This window comes from Bactrocera oleae, chromosome 6 (assembly GCF_042242935.1).
Source record: "Bactrocera oleae isolate idBacOlea1 chromosome 6, idBacOlea1, whole genome shotgun sequence".
NCBI classification, from domain to species: Eukaryota; Metazoa; Arthropoda; class Insecta; order Diptera; family Tephritidae; genus Bactrocera; species Bactrocera oleae.
Window position 1 is genome coordinate 72,664,681 of NC_091540.1, and position 22,855 is coordinate 72,687,535.

The following is a 22,855-nucleotide window of genomic DNA, read 5'->3' on the forward strand; positions in this document are numbered from 1 at the left end:
GATGTTATCTGTTGGAGAACAGAAACTTTTCGCCTGTTAAAAAAGATTCCTTATGATGTAAGAAGTTAATGATTCCAGCATATTCATTGTCTCGAAAGAATAAAGGCACACAGGAGATTTGCTTTTAGTTAACACTGAAGAGCGAGAGATGCTTCATCTCCTTTAAAAAAAGCACAACACAAATAGGGCCTGGTCGTAGGAGAATTATATAGTTTATACAATGTCAGAACTATCATACGACATTTCCTATTTGAACAGGTACGGAAAGCAAACAAATTTTTTGCAACTCTCCACTCCTTCCGACCAAGTGTTGGCTTCTCTCTTCCACTGCATTACGAATCTGCGCCTTGAATTGAATATAATTGACTATAACTAATCACAACAACAATGCAGTATAAAACGTTTATTGTAGAAAAAAATAGTTTAATGCTTTTCGCATACGAAATAATTAAACGATATTTCGTTATTCATAAACCACAAAAGCAAAGCAAAATAAAAAATACTAAATTATAACGAACTTATTGTACTTATTTGGAAATATTTTTATTTTTTGTGCTTATCGGTGTTTTAGTAGAGTTGGGATGAATGATATTTCCTCCACTCATGCGGTCTGCAAAGCGCTTAAATATATTTGTACCAAAATTTAGACTCGAATTGCTACGACTGGCGATTCGTCGTAAGGACACATCAGAGACATCGGCGTCGTAATCGGTGTAGGACGTGTTTGTGGAGGTCACTGTAGCGTTTGTGTCCATGGAATTATTGCTGCCAAAGGTATTTGTTAAACTGCGTCTAAGACGACCTACACTATCGGTCGTTGGTGTGGAGGCACAGCTGCTTGTAGAGTCAGCAGCAGCAGCTACTGAACGATCACAGATACAACGAAACCTTTCACACAGAGGGCATAAAAGTGCCCTATCCAACTAAAAGAGAACACAGAGGCCATGATGCCACAATGCATTATTTTATGCAACATGTGAGAAGAAGTGATGGATAGCAGGTAGCAGGTTAGAGCATAGTAAATGTGACCAGTTACGGGATGCAATATAAACTGTTAGTAGGTGGATTATTTAGAATGTGTTACGCTGAGTCGAGCATTTAGATTTGCACAAAGTCGATTTTTTAGCATACTTGTAAACAAACTACATTAAATACATTAATTGAACTAAAATCTTGACTTTAAACATATATATGCCTAATAGGTTAAGTAATTAACTTCAAAATAGATCAGTGACTACTCAAACTTACATTCAATTTCCGTAGCATATCTGCAACAATGTTGAGTGCAGATGTACGAGAGCTGGGCGTCATTGCATTGCCATTGAGTAAATTTGTTGAATCTGAAAAGGGTTTTTCTATATTTGAGTTATAGATAAATGTTCTAACACAACAAATATAAATGTGAAAAACATGCTTACGGACACACACAAACGATACAACTACTTTTCCTCTCGTTTTTGTACTTAGCTGTTATAGTCATTTCAAATTAGTTCAGTTATATTCCGTTCTAATATTTTGTTGCTTACAAGTTACATATTTATTGAAAACTTCACAACGACGTTATAATAAAAAAATACACAAAAAAAAATAAATATATTGGTAAAACTGTACTGAAGAAATACTTCATTTTATACCTATCAGGAAGAACATAATAATCACATCATCTATTACAATTTTTGGCGTTAAGTAGCCGTAAAGTTTGTGTGGTTCAATTTCAACACTTAATTATTAGCAAAACGGTCTTATTTTTGACTTTTTTAATTTGGACTTTGTTTTAAACTTGATAAATTTAATGCCACACTTCCTAGAGTGTAATACACCTAAAATCTTACTTTTCAACGAATGTTGTTCACCGTAATTGGGAATAACTGCTGGACTGTTGTTCAGATTATGTGTAAGGCTGGTATTGTTGAGGCTAATTTCTTCATGTGTTATATCACTGTTATTTACAGCGCCATTTGCTATAGTTGCCGACAGTGTTGTCGATTCAGATATATTATTAACTGAACCATTTAATGGGTTACGCGTTTTTACATTCAGTTCTTGTTTTAAGTCTACAAAAATTGGAATTTGAATAATATTTAACATAGAAGTTGTGGATCATATATTTACTGGTTGTGTAACATTTGCAACAATTTTACCTCTTGTTTCATCCATAAGTCTCTGTAGCTTTTCCTGTAGCATTTCCTTTTCATCCACCTCCATTTCAAGTAGAGCATTTTTTTCATAAGCTTTATCTAACATTCTTTCAAAATCTGCAATGCTTTCATTGAGTATGCGATGTGCTCGCTCCAAATCATCGTTTTTTTGTTCCAATTGTCGCAGGTACACTTTGAGGGAATCGCGCTCGGTTTTAAAATTTTCCATTTGTCGCTCTGTATTGGCTAATTCAATGCCATGAGATTGTAGTTTAAGCTAAAATATACAAATATTTGATGAAACCAATTTTAAAAATATTTCACTTCTATACCTTTAATGATTCATTCTCTTTCTCTAATGAGGAAAGTGTCAATCTGAGATCTTTGATTATACTCTGTTTTTGATCAAGTGTAGCATCCATTTCTGCTTCCATTTGTCGCGATTGCTCCACATATTCATCATATTCTTGTTTCACATCTGTCCATCTTAACAATTCAAACACATTATACATGAAATTGCTACTGAACTAATTATTTTACTATTAAAATAAAAAAATCTTACTCTTTGTGATAGAGCTTAGCACGTTCTTTCCAATACCGACATTCATCCTCAACGCTATTAAACATTGGTGGAGATTCCATTGCGCTGTGCCAAAAAGATAAGCTTGGTGTAGATTTACTTAGGAAGTCTATATAGAACTCCCTACGTCTTCCTATATGCGAATATATATTCTTAAATGCTTTTAATGCTTAAATAGCACTAAAATCCTGCTTATTCACGATTTTCCTTATTCAGCTTTTTATTCACAATTTTTTCACACAAAAAATTGTTAAAGCTTTGTTCGTTCCGCTAAATAAAAATTAAACACGATTCTGAAAATAAAATAACTTGCGGAAAATCAATTTGAAAACAAGTGTACGAAACTGATTTGGGTCCCACTTTAGTTGGCTTCAAATTTTTTTATTCATATTCGATATAATGACGCCGTCGGCTCAGCCGACGCCAACGAAATATCGAAAGCAACTACTGCGGAAGAGTTCGAACGACGAAGGTTAGAAGCCAATGAAATCATCGTCCAGATTTTCAAAACAGGTTTATCACATCTAACTCACATAATTTCTTTCCATTCGTATGAAAATTAAAACTGTGTGTAACACTTACATTTTGAAAACAGCTTTTTAAAATTCAGGTGGCTTATCTTAGAAAATATCGGAAATAAATGTGAGACAAAATTCGTTAAAAGTTGTGTTTGCAATAAAATACCAAAACTTTAATATAGCATTGCCAGCTCCCAAAAAACAAAGTTACTCGGCTATTGTTGTTTCAACTTACAAGCTTGCACTTATGTGCATTAATTGTATCCTATACTACTAAACAAGATTGTCGCAAACATATCTGAAAACAATGAACGTTTATTACAGAAAATGTTCTTTTGCGTACAAGCATGTGAATTATCACAACCAAAATATATTCTACATTCTCTGACAAAAAGTTTTTTCATATATTATATTTCTCACTTCACTCCTTATTCATGCACAAAACGACTTTTATAGTTGATGATGATTTGTGACTGCTTCTCGATTTGTTCACATATCAAAATACCAAACATTAATCCGTAAACTTATGGACATCAAACAATATCACTCTCTATAAAGGGTACACACTTTAATCAAGCAAATATTTGAAACACGAGGACTTAATACCTCCAAGAGTCAAATGGACGCCAAGAAAGTAGCTGGGCGAGATTGTCGTAATCTCTATTTAACATGTAAACATGGTGTAATGACCATATACGAAGTTATTCCAATTTAATGCAACGCTGTGAAAGTCATTTCGCTACATTTGGGAGGATTCCGGATAGCTCTCGAAAATATTGTAAAAAATTGGTAAATAAGAAGTTTAATATCAAGTTATTATCTTTATGGTGTCAAATAATACATAAAGTAATAAAATTTGTCGAAAGGAGCCGGAAAATTCATTTGTATTGACCGATAATAACAAATGCAAATTTCACAATTTTTGACGGGTATAGGAAATAGAAAAACAATTTGGCAAACAAAGAAATGGAATAACGTTAAAAAGAGAAGTGCCGAAAAGAAGATACAAAGGGAAAGCAACAAAAGCGGTGAACACGGTTTTCATTGCATTGCACGGAAAATATATGTGCAGCAAATATAAATGAAGCGAAATTGAAATCGGTATAGCCAAGTGTTCGTAAACCCAGTAGTTGTCTATTTAATGCGAGTAGGAGTCGGAAGGGGTAGGCAATGGTGATTAAAACGTCGCATTAAGAACATTTTCTAAGGAGCAGGGAAGAACGTCCAACTTGATTTTTGCCGCTTTGAAAAAAGCATACATATGTACATATAATTCATATCTTACAATCCAATACGATTAAACACGATGTGAAATTTTTTTTTTTATTAACATCATAAACTATCTATATTACTAAGCAAATAATATAAATGTGATTTGCTTTATATATATATATATATAGTTGCAACGAACAAAGAAGTGCTCACAGAAGGACCTGAACAACCTGAATTAATGCATTGAATCAAGTAGACGAGAAGTATAAGAAAATAGCAACAAAGGAGTGCAGATCAGTGATCGAAATATTCGTGGATTTCTTCAGTTTATACCTGAACCCATAAAATTTAAAGTTCAGTAAATATCTTCTGGCGCTGAAACCATGGCTGATCCTGAGAAGCAGAGCTTGATTAACAATGAGGAGACCAATAATACGTACTCTACAGGTCAGCCTAGTGCTGTAGTGGGCAGTGTTGAGGGCGGTGAAGCAGGTGCGGCTATTATTGCTGGAGCAAATTCAACTGAAGGTAATATGTTCAAATCTAACATAATTATGAATCTAATATGCAATCAAGTTCATTAAACCCGGCACTGTTACATGGGTAGCATTTGATGCTGCACACATCCACAATTGCTAAATGAACTGTAAATAAAGCAACCACAATGCAGTCATAGAAACCGTATAAGTGTATTTTATAAAAGTAGGGGCGTGGGTGGCTTGCAGATCTTTCACAGTTTTCGCGATTGCATGAAGTGGTTAAAAGTATATATTAATGTCTTGTACAACATATGCATGTATATCATAGTTTACAACACCACTGCAGTGTAAAGGGTATAAATATAAAATATGTTACGGTTTTGAAAACTTATTATTTGGGAGTAAACACTTCAATTTAGCAGCATTCGAATTCGTAATATACCATGTGTGTGTTTCTGATTTTTATTTCCTATTGTATTTTCCCATATATCACTTTCTGGTACCCCTTCTTTAATCGGATGACTCATACGTCATGGCTTGTGGAGAAACAGCTGTTGTCTTGCGATATGTTATCAAAGTATTTAGCTTATGTATACATATGTAATCCTTATCCCTGCAGCATGTATATAATCCCGAACAATTCATCAGTTACTGTTGGCTGTATATGAATTAAAACCTCATATAATTTGTACTTACATATGTGTATGTGCATACATTTAATATGGCGTATGTAATTATGTACGCAAGTTGAAAGAAACCCGCTCTTTGAAGCTTAAGATAGTGTATCACTTAGCAATGACATAGATCTCTATCTGTCTACCAACTAGATTTTAGTGAAGAAGAATCATTCATTTAATGCAATCTGTTTAGATTCGCACACTCATCCGCTTTTATTTTTGCGGTTTGAATTTGCCTTGCTTATCATTTTCTCTATGCTTTTCCATAAGCCTCCTCCAACATGTATATATTCTACAGAAAAGGTTCAAAAGATCTCACAACGTATTTAATTAGTTTTTTTTTGTATAAAAATGTCTTCAATAATTTTTAGGCGGTGTTTCCCAAGCAAATGTTCCGTTTGTGGGTCCCGATGAATTGCCACCGCCATATCAGGCAAACACTGGAACTGGTGTACCAATGGTTACATGCAGGGTGTGCCAAAACATGATCGATATTACGACAAAAAGGGATCAACATGTAGTGAAGTGCAGCCACTGCAATGAGGCAACTGTAAGTACCAAAAAACAGTGCGAACAACCGTTAATAAACATGTAACACAATGTAATTAATGTCTTTTTAGCCAATACGTAATGCCCCTCCTGGCAAGAAGTATGTGCGTTGTCCATGCAACTGTCTGTTGATTTGTAAAAGTTCATCGCAGCGCATAGCTTGTCCTCGGCCTAATTGCAAGCGTATTATAAATTTAGCACCGAGTCCAGTTACCCCACCCGTACCGGCTATGCCAGGAATGTGCCGTGTAACATGCGGACACTGTTCAGACACATTTTTGGTATATTTCCGATTTAAGGGAATGCTATAGTATTATTATAATAAATTATAATTTCAGTTTAATACATTTCACAATGCATTGGCGCGTTGTCCCCACTGCAGAAAAGTTTCGTCTGTAGGATCGCGTTTCGCTTGCGGACGTAGTATTTTATTCGCTATACTAGGACTGCTATTTCTTATTGCGGGCATCGGGATTACTGTTGGCACGTACAAGTATGCAAAGGTAAGGCTACCATTTATGGTACATGGTGTTAATTTTCACTACTTTTTATTTATTTGTACTTTTCAGGATCACGGCGGTATCGTTATTGCTTATATTGGCCTATTTCTGATTGCAGCCTTTTTGGGTGCACGTTCTGTTTATTATTTCCGTTTAAAAGTAAGCGCCATAGATGGTCCGATGTAAGGGCGTATTTAAATGTTTTTGTATCATTCCTTTCGATATTAACAAAACAAACAACCCAACATAAACACATTAAGCATATTAAAAAGCCAGAGGAGATAGAATGAAAAAGCAGGTATAGATACATAAAAGAAACTACTTATTACAGACTACATTCACTAATGAATAATTCTTAAAACACACCGTAAAATGCATAGTTCACCACTCTAAATAAATATGCAATCGAACAAAAAACATTGCATTATAATTAATTATTCGAACCGGGTAAAAATAATAATATTGTATTAATGTAGTTCTAACGCATGTAACACGCTGCGTTAACATAAATGATAAATATTTGATAAATCCACTAATGCAATACCCCTTTTTGTACAACGTATATCTCAACAGTCAAACATGAAGAATGTAGGAAAAGTCTTACTTAATGCGCGCCTAAATATTTATGCAGAATATGTTGTTAAAAAGAAAACACAAAGAAAGACAACTTTTTACGTAATAAGTTCACAGTTTTTTTTAAATAGTTTGGTCGCTTGGAAAAATTCACTTTGTTTGGATATGGTTCTGCTTTGCTTATAAATTACAATTTTTATCATAAATTATGATTTTGTAACTTTTGTAATTGTATTTGTACGTAAATGTTTTTATTCCCTGGCTGAATTACAACAAATAATGTTGATATGCGGTGCATACGCGATAGATTATAATTATTCAACACACACAAACGAAAAACGAAAAATCCCGCTTCCGTTACAATTTGTCTTAGATATAAAGTCCAACATACTTATATAAAAAATGAATACACGTGTTGATAGTTCTCACATGTATGAAGTTGTCCTGCAGCTAGTAAACGCATGTTTGTTGATTAGCCTGTAATAATTTCGGTCACTTAAGATCGAAAATAATATGTATAAATTTAAAAATTATAAGCCTCGAGTTTTCCAAATGGTTCAAGTATAAATTTAACGGAAGCATTCAATATGAGAAAATGAAGGCAAAGGAAAAGGAGAGCAAATCTGAATTCTATAAAACAACATTTAATATTAACTATATAATTAAATGAAATATTATGAAACTTATACAATTATATTTAGATTATTACGATATACTGTAAATAAACGCGAAAAAACCAAAGGAACTTTTATTTTATTTTTATATATATTGATAATTATTGTAAATTTTATTGAATTTTTCTGAGCACTGTCACTTCTAGCATGGGGTAGCGAAATGCTCAGCAATGTGACACTTTTAAATGATGTGAGTCCACTCGGACAATATCCTTTCAAAGAAATTACTTTGAATTGAGCGGTTAAATCAGTTATTTTAAATATGTAAATATTAAATAATTATTTAAATACTTATAAATTCCTTATTTCACCACAACGATTTCAGTGCCTCCGCCAGGCGGACCAGCCTCGAGTAGCGCTTTTTTAATGTCATCAACCTTAATTTCTTTACCCTGGCAAATCATGTTTAAAAAATCCAAAAATTCCTCAAAGTCTAAACGCCATTTTCTTAAAATTAAAAAATTTAATAAAAAATAAAACAGAGATTTACAAATTACTTGAATTTCATGTAAGCCATGCCAGTTTCGGTCATCGTGAATACCGTTTTTAATAATTTTGCTTGATCCAACCAAAAATCGATCTGGGACAATAATATGGTCTCGTATATCTCATTTTCCAAGTCTAAGGTGTTGATATTATTGTTTGCATACAAGTGGAAGAGACTTTCGATAGTATGCTTCTTTTGCTTATTCTCATCTTCGTCGGCCATGGTATATACTATATAACTGCGAATTTTGCACTGGATTTGTTTATATAAATGAGATATTACACGTATAAATTTGTTTCACAAATTATATGTATTTACTGTAATTTGATTTTTTTTTTCAAAACATTTGATACCTACTCGTTTGTGTTCCCATTTTTGTTTGTTATATTGCCGTTTCTATGTTGAATATAGTCATAACTTAAATAAGTACTTACATACATATGCATGTGTAAATATTTCGGTGTATATGTAAGTACATACTTATGTTAAAATTTAGGAAAGGAAAGCTATTGACAAAGACACCAGAAAAGCTGTGCGGTAGAATGGTAAACTTTAAATATTAGTTGTTTTCCAATAATGGAATTTCACGTTACAATATTTAACAGTTGTGACGAAGATTATACTTTAATATATTTTTGACATTGAAGGCTTTATTAAGAATAGTGGATCTGCTTATTAATATCATGAGTTATATAATAGAACAAGAATTCGCACGCGTTTAACGATCTCTTCCTTTTTACGTTGCCGCGACAATCGGGTCTACGTAATCGGAACGGTCCTGGATTTTCATCCGGCTAACGACTGTCAACTCGGCTGCATTCTCTAAATTACTTCTGATTCTGATTTCAGCCCTTACAACAATAACAACACCCTTATTCGGTTTTTTCAAATTCGTTTCTTTATTGCTACATAACATCCATAGGCGTAGCAGGGGGCGCAAGCTGGGGGTGGCACCCACCTGGTCTCTCAAAAATAAATCGCTAGCACAAAAATTTCTTTTTCGGGGATTCCTAGCTCAGCTCTATGTATACGGTTACTGATTGGGTGGCTCTAGATTTTTTAAAGTTTATTGTAGAATGGGATTTTACAGAATCTCTACCAAATCTTGCGTCTTTGCACTGAAATTATTAATGACGGTTGCGTGTCTGTAGCTTCATGTGAGATGAGTTTCAATAAATTAAATCGTGGCTTAGCAATCTTGGTATATTAGCCATCGAACACGAGGCAATACAAAATATAAATTTCTATGAAGTTATTGGTGAGTTTGCAGCTGTCAAAGCTAGAAAAAAAAATTTAAATTGTATAACAATTCCTTTTTTGTCTCAGTAATTATTGTGTTTGTTATTTCCTCAATATTATAAATAATAAATGATCCATGTTCTTTATCATATAACAATTATTGCTATTTACTTCACTTGGGGTGACACCATCAACTTCCGCACCGGGTGCCCCCCAAGCTAGCTACGCCACTGACAAGATCTACATAAATATCATTATCATATATGTATATTCGCTTTTAAAAGTTAAAGTTGTTAGGCTTTGAGCTGCTTGGAGGAAGTTCATATTCACCACGGTTGCCCACAGTAAATTTTTGCATAGTGTGGTGTGCGTATTTATAATATTCGCCACGACTTTAAACAGCTGTATTTGACATTGGTACGCCAGATCATAAACAAGTTAGTAAAAAGTGTAGTTTGTTTATTGAAATGCAGCGAAACTAAAAACATTTTAAAATTTTGCTAAAATGGATAGCGAACCGAAGACCGAACCAAAGGATGTGCCTGCACGCCCATTTAAATTATAAGTATTCGTGCAGTTAGTAAAAAACAACAGCTGAAAATAATATTTCTTTCTCTAATTTCATAACTATACGGCGCATCAAATTGTGAGTTTGACCGGCATTAGTTTCGAACGAAAAAGTATAATAGTGAGTTGGTTGCAATCACAAACCACAGAAAATTTGGTTTCATTGCTCTATATATTTTTTTAGGGTGCGGTGGAGTTAACCATAGTGCCAACTAAAGAAAATTTACGCCTCATAAGATTGAATGCAAAACAGTGTCGTATTTATCGCATTTTGTTAAATGATGTTTGTGAAGCTGAGTTTTTTTATTTCGATCCCTTCCTAGATATCTGCCAAGGAGATATGAAAGTGTAAGAGGAACACTTTAAGCAAAGCTCCTACAACCACAGCTCATATTTATTTGTAAATTAATTAATAAATATTTAACAGGAGATCTTTAGACGTGTACTCCAAAAACCATCTTACTGCCGCTCAGAAAACCGATCCTGATGTCAATTGTGGTGAATTATTGATACAGATACCACCAGAAGGGTATCACATGATCCAAGAAGGCCGCGGTTTACGTATCGGCATAGAATTCTCTATGGAAGATCCACAAGGGGGTATACACTTTGTTATACCACCAACTAGTGAGGATGAACAGCAACCTAACAGTGCACATATGTTCACATACGCATACGAAAATTCAACTCGCTTATGGTTTCCTTGTGTTGATAGTTTTGCAGATCCGTGTACATGGAAGCTCGAGTTCACCGTGGATAAACATTTGACGGCTGTGTCATGTGGCGAACTTGTGGAAGTGGTTATGACACCCGATTTGAGGCGAAAAACATTTCATTATTCGCTCACAACGCCCGTATGTGCGCCTAATATCGCATTGGCTGTAGGCCCTTTTGAGATCTACGTAGATCCTCATATGCATGAGGTTACTCACTTTTGCTTGCCACAGCTTTTACCACTTTTGAAAAATACCGTACGATACCTGCATGAAGCTTTTGAATTTTTCGAAGAAACTCTTTCCACACGTTACCCCTTCTCCTGCTACAAACAGGTTTTTGTAGATGAACTTGATACCGACATCAGTGCTTATGCTACCTTAAGCATAGCTTCTGTGCATCTTATGCATTCCATTGCTATTATCGATCAGACTTATGTAACACGAACATTAATGTCACGCGCCATTGCCGAACAGTTCTTCGGATGTTTCATCACATCACATCATTGGTCCGACACTTGGTTGGCAAAAGGTATTGCCGAGTATTTGTGTGGCCTATATTCCCGAAAGTGTTTCGGTAATAATGAATATCGCGAATGGATTCAATCCGAGTTGGCGCGAGTGGTGCACTATGAGGAGCGGTATGGCGGGATTATACTCGATTGCAGTCAGCCACCGGCGCCACTTCCTGTATCTAGTACGAATCCCTCGAGCGCTACCAGCAAGCAAACAGAAATTGTGCATTACTTTCCTATAAAAAGTTTACATACAGTTTCGCCAAAATATGTGGAAGCAATGAGGCGCAAGGCGCATTTGGTTATACGTATGTTGGAGCACCGCATCGGTCAAGAGCTGCTAATACAAGTGAGTTTTTTTGTTCAATTTTCTAAGCACTATAACAACAATGCAACTAGTTTTCGAGTTCGAAAATCTTTTAGTATATGTACTATGTTCAACTAAGCAAGTGATTGATTTCTGTAAATCAGGTTTTCAATAAACAATTGGTGCTGGCAACCAATGCAGCGGTGACTAAAATCGGCTCCGGCTTATGGCATCACTTGCTTATTTCCACGAATATATTCATCAAGGCGATATTCACTGTAACTGGTAAAGATATGTCAGTCTTCATGGACCAATGGGTCCGCACTGGAGGTCACGCGAAGTTCTCCTTTACATCGGTGTTCAATCGGAAGCGTAATACTATTGAATTGGAGATACGGCAAGATTTCGTGAGTCAACGTGGCGTTCGCAAATACAACGGTCCATTGCTAGTGCAGCTACAGGAATTGGACGGCACATTCAAGCACATGTTACAGATTGAGAATACAGTAGTGAAGGCAGATATCACTTGTCACTCGAAAAGTCGACGAAATAAAAAGAAGAAAATTCCACTCTGTACGGGCGAAGAAGTAGATATGGATCTCTCGGCAATGGAGTAAGACGCGCTTTCAAAAATATAAGCTAAAATAATGATTTTTCTCTAATTTTGTAGTGATTCGCCTGTTCTTTGGATTCGTTTAGATCCGGAAATGATATTAATTAGAGATTTGAATATTGAACAACCTGACTTTCAGTGGCAATACCAGCTTCGTCATGAACGCGATGTAACAGCACAGTTTGAGGCCATTAAAGCCCTGGAAAAATATCCCACCAATGCTACGCGCTCTGCACTGACAGATACAATTGAAAATGAACGCTGCTTTTATAAAGTCCGTTGTGAAGCAGCACATTGTCTTACCAAAGTGGCTAATCAAATGGTGACGCAATGGAGTGGACCTCCTGCCATGTTAAATATATTCCGAAAATTTTTTGGCTCGTTTAGTGCTCCTCATATTATCAAACAAAATAACTTTTCCAACTTTCAGTTATATTTTTTGCAAAAGGTCATTCCTGTGGCAATGGCAGGTTAGTACCGGGTGGTCATTAATTCTTTTCAAACATTTTTAATTTTTAAATTGTTTTTGCAAAGGCTTACGCACTTCTCACGGTATTTGTCCACCTGAAGTTATTCGTTTCCTCCTTGATCTATTCAAATATAATGATAACACGCGGAACCATTATTCGGATGTTTATTATCGCGCGGCTTTAGTTGACGCCTTGGGAAATTCAATTACGCCAGTTGTTTCAGTAGCACTCCGTGGAACGCCCATTACTTCTGACAGTCTCTCTGCCGATGCGAAGTAAGTTTTCTAATTATTTCCACTTTTATTTGTAATTGTACTTATTTCAAATATTTCAAAGGCTAGTACTTGAGGAAGTGACCCGTCTACTTAACTTAGAGAAGAACTTACCGTCGTATAAGTATATGGTTTCGGTTTCATGTCTTAAGGTCATTCGTAAATTACAAAAATGTGGTCACTTGCCTTCGCTGCCGAAAATCTACCGTTGCTATGCAGCTTATGGTCAGTATTTGGATTTACGTGTAGCCGCCATGGAGTGTTTGGTAGATTTTGTTAAAGTGGATGGCCGCTGGGATGATTTGGATCATTTGATTACGTTGCTCGAAACAGATCCCGACCCTGCAGCACGTCATGCACTTGCTCAATTGTTGATCGACAATCCACCATTTAGCCGCGAGTCACGGAGCAGCCGATTGGATCGGTCAGAGTTGGTAGAGCGATTATGGGCAAATATGAAGTGAGCTTAACTAGACTAGTAACATTTTATTTTTATAAAATTTGTGTAAACTGCACTGCTTCCGATTTACAGCAACAAATTGGCATTCGACACTAAGTTACGTTGTGACATGGTGGATTTATATTATGCATTATATGGCACGAGGCGACCTATTTGCTTGCAATCTGCTGATGTCAGCAACATGTACAAGGATATAATTAAGGAAGGCACAAAGAAAACGACGGTTCCCAACAGTGGTACAATTTCTAATAATGAACCCAAGATCGCTCCAATAATAAGCGAAGTGAAAAACGAGGTCCTCGACATAGTCGAAGAGCATACTTCTATTACTTCAGTAAAGCGCACCGCTACCGAGGCATTTGAGGTGGGCAACGAAGTCATAAAATTGGAAACAACTGAGGAGGTGACACTTGTTGAAGACAATGATATGAAGGTGCAGTCTTTCGAAAATGAGGTAAAAGTTGTAGTTAACCAAGAAGATGATGGAAACGTACATTCTCCCGAGCCAAAACGTATGAAAAGTGAAATCTTCGAGGAAGACGACAATTCTGTAACCATCATTGATGTGGGCGAAACTACAATAACGAAAGCAGATAGCAGCTTTGAGGCCAATAAAACAGACGCCGAAAGTAGACATAAGACAGAGAACTCATCAAAGGTGTGTGCCGAACTAATATACGGATATATTTATGATACTTATCGAATAAATATTAACATTTTTAGCAGAAAAAGAAGAAGAAGGATAAGAAGAAACACAAACATAAGCACAAGCACAAGCACAACAAAGAAAAAGAGCGTGACAAAGAGCGTGAGCGAAAGGATAAAAAGGATCCCAACATATCTCGCATACAGGCAAAAGAAGCCACGCCGGAAACGCTCAGCTCAGCGGACAGCAGCAATTCAAATAGTAATCCGCCAACACTAAATTTCACATAAATAAGCTATAATGATACGGTTTTATATTTTACATTCTACTTTTGTATCAGTAATTTACAAAAATTACACATAAAAGTATATATGTTTAGAATTTAAAGTTTCTAGCAGCATTTTTAATATAATCCGTTACATATGTGTGAATATATAACGGTTATTGAAATATGTGTGAATTACAATTTCATAAAATGCATTGCAAATGGTATTTAGTATATACAATAAATGATTTTTTTTATTAATTCACTACAATCGTTTGGGGGTTTCAAACTTCGTATCGTCTCGTTTGTTCGAAATAAACGTGTCACATACATATTTATAATATTAAAAATTACATACATATAATTAATTATAAATAAATGTGCAGTATAGTGCCAACTAGACTTACTAACTGTAAGTGGCCACGTGTGTTCGACATATTCCTTTGCTTTCTTCTGCGCATTTTAGTCCACTTACAAAGTTGTACGAACACTGTAAAACTAAATACAAAGAAAATGTAAAAATGAAAACAGGCAAGAACCTTTTAACTGAGCCATTGTAAAGAGATATTATGCAACGTGCACATAGAATTTCGAAGTCGTTTTGTGCGCATGAGGGAACTTAGATATTGCTTCTGTAATTGCCTGGATTAATAGTTAAAAGCTATGGAAAACAGTATTAAAAGGATTATTGCTTGGCTTCATCCGCTTTTCCAGCGACCGATGTCTCCTTCTCATCGCGCGGATTTCGTTTCTGATCGGCCAGCGGTCGTAAATACGTTATATTGCCGCCACCCACTGCTGTCGCCGTTTGTTCATTAGGCGACGAAGGTCTAACATTTGCTGTCGGCTCAGAGGCTTGAGCTTGAAGTCCCCTACGTGGACCATACTGCTGAGCTATATGTTGCATTAGCTGTGTATAGTCCACAGGTTGATTGCGGAATTCAGGATGCTCTTTTATATACTGCTCATAAGGAACGGGTACCGGTACTGGTACAGCTGTTACTGGGTAGCCAGCATCAATCAGCGCCTGGAACTCGGTTTGGGTGAGTGGCTTTCCGCCGGGTTGGGGCAAATGCAGTTGGCGCACATCTTCGATGGATTTCGTTTTTACTGCGGTGTTGCGTGAGGGTGTCGCAATACCTGTGCCTTGTGAGACATAAATACTGGATTGTGATGGAGCTGGGGCGGGTGAGATGTATTGCCGGTTTGTGTGGGCTTGTTGTGGAGACGGTGCAAGCGCTGAGTACTGCTGAGCATGGGCGAGTGGCTGTTGCCGTGCATGTACTTGCGCTCGTTGTTCTCCCGAAGGTGCGTTGGGATCAGGGGGACTAGGGTGAAATCGTCCGGAGGAAGCTTGTTGATTTGATTGCCGTTCGTAGTCGTAATACAATTGCGGGTTAATATACTTGGCTGCGGCTGGTACGTTCGGATAATTTGGCGGTTCCTTCTCACGTAACTTTGGCGAAGAGGTTGAAACTTTCGAGCCATAGTGTTTTGAGCGAGCTTTGGGTCTGGTTGTTGGATTTAGTTCCTGGTAGAAGTACTGTGTAGGTTGTGGCTGTTGTACCGTCGTGGGAGACTGCGTTGGAGGGTATACCACTGGACCTAATTTCTTAGAATCAACAATGTGTTGCGGCACTTGTGTGGGGTAAATCGGCGTAGGTTGTTGTATGTTGCTAAATCTAAACAAAGACGGTATAAACGGCTGATTATTGGCATCTACTTGTGGTGTGGGTGTTGGTGGGGATCCGCTTTGTGAGGAATAAAGTTTCTGTTGTAAAGCATATGGGCGTGGACGTGGCTCCTGGTGGGGCTGCAGCTGTTGTTGCGGAGCTTGTTGGTGTTGGTGTACTACGCCAGATGGTTCGTTGGAATTATCCACTAACTGATTGGGTGAAGGTTTATTCGCAGCAAGCAACTTTTCGATTTCATTCTCTAGTGATGACTTAGCTAGTGGATGATTTGGCAATGTTTTATAGCTCACTTGTGGTTGGTAGTATGCCAGTTGAGGCGGTATGTGTGGTGGTGGCGGCACATCGGCTGTTGGATCAACAGTTTGTGGGTCACCTTGTTGCGGTTGCGGTTGAGGTTGAGGCAGGTATTTGGGTCCACCGCGATGACGTGGGACATATTGTACATATTCGGGTATTAGCTCTTCGACGGGAGATTGTGACTGTGGCTGCGCCTGCTGACGATAGTTGCCTAAACCTTGACCCACGCGTTCAGTGGGAAGTGGTAAAGGTGGCCCTTTATTAGGAGAAGCCGCATGTGCAGCCTGTTGCTGGCGGTATTGAGCTTCATGGAAGGCTCGAGCACGCAACTCATCTTCCAAAAGCTTAAGGAATTCTTCTTCGGGTATAATTTGGTATGGCTGTTGAGATCCGCCTGCTCCCGGTTGTGGGTATTGTGGTCCTAGCTGCTGGTATCGCGGCACAATTTGTGTTGGTGGCGCTGCGTAATGAGGAGCTTGAGCGGATGTCGGGTTCGGCGGTTGAATGGCAACAGCATAACGCTGTTCAGCTTCTTCAGCATTTCCCCGATACTGTGAAGGTGATATATGGGCACGTCCTGATTTTGAAGCTTTTTTCTGTTGTTGTGTCGTACGTGGCTTCCCGGTTAATTCTGAAGCGGAGGCTACCGACTTGGGCTGATTGCGATTAATGTCTTGGAGATAGGCAAAATGTTGGATCTGCAATTAAAAAGAGATTTAATTATAGAAACAAACCGATTTGTCGCTGCTAAATACAACTGTTACGTAATATGTATAGGGGTGTCTCCCGGAGGAACAAATTCCAATAAAATCTTAAATCAATATTAACATCTTTATGAGTGATTCAAAAGTCGAGTGCCCCTATTTTGCGCAACTTTTCTATACATGTAGGTAATTATGTTCTCTTTTTGAAGGCGTAACGGCGGAAGACTCAGAGGCGGCTAGCGCCGGTCCGGAAAACACTTTTTCCGACAACTTTGAAGACTTTTCGTATTTACTTTATAATACTAACGTACAATGTGACTGCAGCCATACAACAACATATACTTGTATGTAATTTCATTCACTACTACAAATAACTGTTATATATAAATAAGTGTTGCAGTACAGCCGCAAATTGCGGTAAACCAGTGACCTCAAAAGTTAAAACTGCGAGGAAAATGGTTAGACATTAAGAGACGACCAACAATTTTTAATATTTGAGCCAACAGCAACAAAAACTTTGGCTTTCCCATGCATATAAAAGCGTGAATAATATGATGAGAATTGTGTGGCATATACAAATATATTGAATGAACAAATTGAGCAAAATTATTAAGCATCTAAAAGCAAAAACAATTTATGCAAATTTAACGCTTGTTGTGGGCGAATATATATATATAGTTGTATGTATGTATATATGTGTTATGCTAATGTTGCTATAAACATTATGATGCAGTTGTTGGTAACGAGTCTGAGCGGTTATTTGAGGAAAAGGTTCCAAGTATGCTTACACATTGAGCATACTTGCTAGATGATTAAAGCTTCACTTAACTTCAGAAAAAAGCAATATCAAGCGCTTTCATAAGATTCGTAAAGTTCACATCGAGCTATGTCTATAGATGAATTGGTGCACACAGTTCCTGCTTTTCCGCTTGGTGCAACTTTTGGCATTATTAGCTGCTTCACACTTAGTAATTTTGTCATTTGGTTTTCCTCACAGCAAAATAACTGTACTTATTACGCACATTTCCATGACGTTTGTGATGTAAGCGAGCGGCACTTATTACGCCGTTATTTCCCCACTATTTGCCCCAATGCTTTTACTTTTATAAATGAGTTGTCCATTTTCGCAGTGCGGCTTACAATGGCATTAATTGTCGCCGTGGACACGCAAAGAAAACACGCGACTATCGCATCGAAATAGCCGAAAAGTGGTGAGCGTTTTATTTGGGCTAAGATGCAAGTACATAAACGATAAAATGTTGCACAAAAAGTACGCATCCAAATTATCCAAATGTCTCAGATAATTATGATTTTTTTCGGTCAAGGTAAGTTGCTATTGAAATTGAGATAATCTCGAGGAAACCCGCAGTTTCTAAAGACAAGTAAAAAGTCAAATACGAAATCTAACCCAAGTTAAAAGGTACCGAATTAAAAACAAGTAGTTAGGCAATACAATTGCCGCATATTTGCAGTTAACTAGCGTGAATATCGACCATTAAGCAATCAAAAGACTTAAGCGACAAACTTCGTTACCTAAATTACTATGTTGCCGATAGATTTCAGCAATGATTACATGACATAAAATAATAAAAAAATGAGATTAATTACACGACATAAAATATTGTGTTCTTACAGTTATCGCGTCTGACCTGGCACCCTAGCCATATTCTTGACTTAACGGCCCACCTTCAGCGCTAACAAATCGATTGCTAGTAAGCTTTACGCTACCACATGACCCCGCTGGCATTGAAAATGACATTTTATGATTGAATCCGTTTGCCTTTTGATTTGAGAGTAATTAAATATCACCGCTGTGCTATTAAAATAAACAACGGTTTGTTGTTGTAATTGTTTAAAGAACGTTACAAATGTTTGAGTAGTTTCAAGCATGTGTGGAATATTGCGAAATCCGTTTAAGGGGTTTTTACTCTTTTTTTGTATTCCTGGCTAAGTTTTTTAATCCCGGATAAATTTCAACTCAAGTACCATTTCTGAACCTTTCAAAGTTCATGTGGTTGACTGCGCTTGTGGAAATGTGTTCAACGCAAAATATACTTACACTGCGCATAAATATGCTTCAGACTGAGGAGAAACACCTTCGTTTAGCACAACTAGACACCTTCGCGGATTTCTCGCATTTGCCGACATGTTAATTGCGTTTGACCGACGCCGCGCACCTCACAACGCTTTGCTTTAAGAATCGTGCAACTAGTCACGACTGCGCCATGAGTATTTGCACTGTGAAAGCGCATTGTTGTTGGTGTTGCGTACAGATCACAGACCAACTGGCATTACAGCAATGAATGAACATCTGAATACCTGTCAGCGGAATGGATGAGTCGTTTCACCCTTTCCAATCCAATGGAAATTACAGAAAAGCGAAATATGTCGAAAGCAGTTGTCACAACACGAGCCCCGTAACGCCTGCCCAGCTTTGTCCACCTTTCGCTTTTTTCGCAATTGCTTCGCGTTGTCTCATATTAGCATTTACGCTGCTGCTGCAGCATACAACAACCACTACAAAACTATTATCACACTTGTCTCACGTCACTCACCTCTTGACTCTGCTCCAGCAATTGGGTGCCGTGCGGCCGTATTGTCGCCGGATAATTACGCAACTGCGGCGCTTGGTGGTCTTCATGCTGCTGGTGATCGTGTGGCGCAATGGGCCGAATGAGGAATTGAGTTGGTTTTGGGCCGTAGATGGTTTCCTGCGGATTTTCCGGGTCATCAGCATCGGTGGTAGTGTCAGCACGGTGGTTGGGGTATACCGCTTCGTCTTTGGCGCCGACCTGGCGTTTATCTTTAGGCGTCTCATCCGTCGCCGATACAGTGGCTAGCGTCGATGTAAGCGATGTGGCTTCCGACAATGTGGCCGCAGATGTTGGCTGCACACTGCTGGCGGCTGATTCCGTTGCTGCTGCGAAACGGGCATTCAAAATGCCTAAAGCGGAAACAAAAAAAAAAACGATTATGAAATAAATAGAATTAGAAAGTGTTTTGTGAAGAATTTCATACAAACATACGTTTCCGTTATTACTTCATTTTCAATATTCTACATTAATCATTTGTAATGAAATAATTTGAAAATAAAGTGACTATAGTAATTTCTCATCTCAAAGACGACGTCAGATTGTATGAATATTTACAAATCTGTGATAGTAAATATGTACAAAGGGATAAAGCGGGAGAACTTGTGGGGACTTCTTAGCTGGGTCTCGGTTTTCATTGAATAAGTGGAATTAAAAACAGATTTTGGGTTTTAATTTCCCTACAGATTGGGCAGGAGACTCTTAGGAATAAGGGAAAAGGAAAACAAAAATAAGAACAACGGTAATATAATCTATTTTTCTGTCGTTTCCTTACAAAAGTTGAAGAAACAGAATTTAGAGATAGAAAACGATCTTAATCTTTGTAAGCCGCTAAACATAATTTAACTAAGTTTAATTAATTTATCATTGAAAAAATGAATTAGTTAATTACTGTAATAAATTTATCAAGGACACTCATTACTAGACAGATATGTGGGCTATTTGAACGTCGTAGCATTTTGTAAGTGAATAAAAAATATTTTAAAATCAAAAGCTCACTTCATATCCGCATATACATTTATAAGTACTTAAACTCGATCTATTTTTACTCGGTTTTTTATCCAAAGATCATCGTAGAAACAGACAGTTTGAATGTCGATAAAAGGATTTGCCAAGACTTTCACCCGTTCCTCTTCGCTTCTATATAAATTTCGAGTTGGCGCAAAGAAAACTGTGGTGTGTGGATACAGGTTAAAGTATTGTGTTAGGACTCAGAAAGTGGATCGTCAGATTAGCAAATGTAGCAAAAGGACGCAAAAATAAATAATTGTACATCAGTCCATAGAAATAGATTCAAAAGAAAATCGGAAAGTTGTAGTGAACAAAGAAAAGGTAAGGTTTTTACTGGACACTTCCATTCGGAGATATTTCCATCCCTTCCACACAGGGATGTAGTCTGAATCCAACATATGGGGACATCCACTTAATGTTCTTTGATTTTATCGATTCTTGTGTCACTTATAGAACAAGGGTCCACCAATTAATGTCAACTTACCACAAGCCAAAAGGCAAAAGAATAGGTGTGTCCTCATTTCACTGCGGTTTTAATCCACCGAAGATATCGCGACTTCAGCGCTTTGTCCTTATGTTTATTTGAATATTGTTGTTTTAATAAGATGTTGTTGGGTTTGTTGAAAGGACTAGTTTGCACAATTTTCCACACTATAGCACAGTCAATAGATCAACCAAAAAGGTGCCAACATCCTAAGTGTCACTCAGCATTGTCTATGCAACATAACCACCGTTACAGTTCACGCAAATGCCTCGGATTGTCCGCCGCACAATATTTCACATACAACAACAAACTGCAAATTCTGTTACGCTTGCTATTGCAAATCTTTGCACATTTAATTTCGTTTTTACGATTTTGCCGCTTCGTCGACAGCGAAGCTTGTGCTATTTCGTTTTAATTAAATTTTTTGTTTATTTGTTTTTTAAACTACAGCAAATCGCTGTCACAATTGCAAGTCGTGCTCTGTAACACTGCAAAGTACTATTTACTCCACACAACAAAAACAAACTACAAGCGACTAAAGCATTAGCCAAGCAGAGAAAATTACTGCATCCGTCGCCGCGAGGCTAAAGGCGCACCACAAAAACAAAAATCGAAATGTTTGCACGAGCAAAAACTTCAGTTTATTTAGTCCGGCGACAGCGTATCCATGTGAAAGACGAGCACGAGCAACAAACTTGTAAGCTGCTAAGCGGAACGCGACGATTCGAAGCTGTTTGCTGGCTAGTTGATTGTTGCACGACCGAAAGACGAATCTTTGAATTGTACTGCGACACTGGCATTTATAAAACTTCGCACCCAAAAGAGACCATCGAATGCTGCGGCGTCACGTCGTAGTGACGGCGCTGAACTTTGCGGCGGCGCTGGAGAAGCAACCGACACACAATGAGCGACCGCTTGCAATAAACAGCATTGTTTGCATGTTTGCATGTTTGCGAGCCCTCATATTGTTGTTGTTTTGGGGTTTAATTTTTGTTGAATCTTTTGTTGGCAATTGAAAGGGAAAAGCCTAGCGTTGCGCTCAGCTGCGGCGTCATCGTCGTAAGGGGGAACCTCGCGGTGATTTTAGTGGAGTCAACAGAGGAGTCGCCGTTATCGCCAGCAGCCGCATTTGATCTGCTAACTGCAGCGTCAACGTCACCCTATGTGGTTGTCTTAGCGTAATGCCGCGCGAGTTTGTCTGCTCTTTACTGTCGACTGTCGGCTGAAGACGGTGGAAGCAAACTTAATTCCGCGTTATTGTGGTGTGCAGATTAAACGTTGGTGGGTTGGCTTTATGACGAAGTTTGCAGGTCAAAATATGGCTGGCTCTTATTTACAGATTAGGAAATGGTCTCGTGAAGTACCCTCATAGACTCGTAGTTGGCGGACATCTCAGCTTGCTGCACTGTCGGCCAGATTACTACCGTCCGCTGTTGTAGCCACTAATTTACAGTTACTTACGGATTTTTACATTTCATTGTTATCTCGCTAATATTGTTGTTGTACTAATTCATGCGGGCATTTCTGGTGTTTGTATGTCTTGAAGCACCTATAAATGTGACCTGCATCTCCTCACATGCGTGTGAGCAACTGTTTTGCGTGCGGGTTGCACTGCCGCGC

General features: G+C 37.7%; 5 protein-coding genes across 14 annotated transcripts; 2 read left to right on the forward strand and 3 right to left on the reverse strand.

Annotated features, from left to right (window-relative positions):
• Nucleotides 1-388: 388 nt before the first annotated feature.
• nudE (Nuclear distribution protein nudE) lies at nucleotides 389-3,424 on the reverse strand. 4 transcript variants are annotated; one of them, XM_036364057.2, is made up of 7 exons: nucleotides 3,301-3,424; nucleotides 2,701-2,851; nucleotides 2,471-2,624; nucleotides 2,142-2,415; nucleotides 1,833-2,054; nucleotides 1,249-1,355; nucleotides 389-923 (listed from the first exon to the last, which is right to left on the reverse strand). In XM_036364057.2, exons 2-7 carry the CDS (start codon nucleotides 2,778-2,780, stop codon nucleotides 528-530), a joined length of 1,233 nt encoding a protein of 410 aa, XP_036219950.1. In that variant the 5' UTR covers nucleotides 2,781-2,851; nucleotides 3,301-3,424; the 3' UTR covers nucleotides 389-527. The 4 variants fall into 4 exon arrangements, with proteins under 4 accessions (XP_036219950.1, XP_036219948.1, XP_036219951.1 ...); XM_036364055.2 differs by having other exon boundaries at nucleotides 2,701-3,011; nucleotides 3,301-3,420; XM_036364058.2 differs by having other exon boundaries at nucleotides 2,701-2,784; nucleotides 3,301-3,417.
• A 464-nt stretch (nucleotides 3,425-3,888) lies between these two features.
• Nucleotides 3,889-7,967, forward strand: LOC106619668 (type 1 phosphatidylinositol 4,5-bisphosphate 4-phosphatase). Of its 4 annotated transcripts, none has more exons than XM_014237873.3 (6): nucleotides 3,889-4,025; nucleotides 4,637-4,976; nucleotides 5,976-6,154; nucleotides 6,225-6,434; nucleotides 6,492-6,656; nucleotides 6,723-7,967. In XM_014237873.3, the coding sequence occupies exons 2-6, from the start codon at nucleotides 4,832-4,834 to the stop codon at nucleotides 6,837-6,839; spliced, it is 816 nt and encodes a 271-aa protein (XP_014093348.1). In that variant the 5' UTR covers nucleotides 3,889-4,025; nucleotides 4,637-4,831; the 3' UTR covers nucleotides 6,840-7,967. The 4 variants fall into 4 exon arrangements, with proteins under 4 accessions (XP_014093348.1, XP_014093349.1, XP_014093350.1 ...); XM_014237874.3 differs by lacking the exon at nucleotides 3,889-4,025 and adding an exon at nucleotides 4,089-4,499; XM_014237875.3 differs by lacking the exon at nucleotides 3,889-4,025 and adding an exon at nucleotides 4,089-4,409.
• LOC106619655 (tubulin polymerization-promoting protein homolog) lies at nucleotides 6,486-9,203 on the reverse strand. Of its 3 annotated transcripts, none has more exons than XM_014237853.3 (3): nucleotides 8,745-9,203; nucleotides 8,398-8,639; nucleotides 6,486-8,347 (listed from the first exon to the last, which is right to left on the reverse strand). In XM_014237853.3, exons 2-3 carry the CDS (start codon nucleotides 8,607-8,609, stop codon nucleotides 8,203-8,205), a joined length of 357 nt encoding a protein of 118 aa, XP_014093328.1. In that variant the 5' UTR covers nucleotides 8,610-8,639; nucleotides 8,745-9,203; the 3' UTR covers nucleotides 6,486-8,202. The 3 variants fall into 3 exon arrangements, with proteins under 3 accessions (XP_014093328.1, XP_014093327.1, XP_014093326.1); XM_014237852.3 differs by lacking the exon at nucleotides 8,745-9,203 and having other exon boundaries at nucleotides 6,486-8,127; nucleotides 8,192-8,347; nucleotides 8,398-8,736; XM_014237851.3 differs by lacking the exon at nucleotides 8,745-9,203 and having other exon boundaries at nucleotides 8,398-8,736.
• Nucleotides 9,204-10,030: 827 nt separating this feature from the next.
• Nucleotides 10,031-14,725, forward strand: Taf2 (TATA-box binding protein associated factor 2). Of its 2 annotated transcripts, none has more exons than XM_014237882.3 (10): nucleotides 10,031-10,187; nucleotides 10,260-10,314; nucleotides 10,378-10,541; nucleotides 10,621-11,770; nucleotides 11,893-12,341; nucleotides 12,399-12,811; nucleotides 12,876-13,086; nucleotides 13,148-13,543; nucleotides 13,616-14,201; nucleotides 14,267-14,725. In XM_014237882.3, exons 1-10 carry the CDS (start codon nucleotides 10,132-10,134, stop codon nucleotides 14,477-14,479), a joined length of 3,693 nt encoding a protein of 1,230 aa, XP_014093357.2. In that variant the 5' UTR covers nucleotides 10,031-10,131; the 3' UTR covers nucleotides 14,480-14,725. The 2 variants fall into 2 exon arrangements, with proteins under 2 accessions (XP_014093357.2, XP_014093358.2); XM_014237883.3 differs by having other exon boundaries at nucleotides 14,270-14,725.
• On the reverse strand, nucleotides 14,682-22,024 carry LOC106619654 (transcription factor SPT20 homolog). Its single transcript, XM_014237850.3, has 3 exons — nucleotides 21,236-22,024; nucleotides 19,705-20,093; nucleotides 14,682-17,143 (listed from the first exon to the last, which is right to left on the reverse strand). The coding sequence occupies exons 1-3, from the start codon at nucleotides 21,270-21,272 to the stop codon at nucleotides 15,140-15,142; spliced, it is 2,430 nt and encodes an 809-aa protein (XP_014093325.3). The 5' UTR covers nucleotides 21,273-22,024; the 3' UTR covers nucleotides 14,682-15,139.
• Between the last annotated feature and the right edge of the window lie 831 nt (nucleotides 22,025-22,855).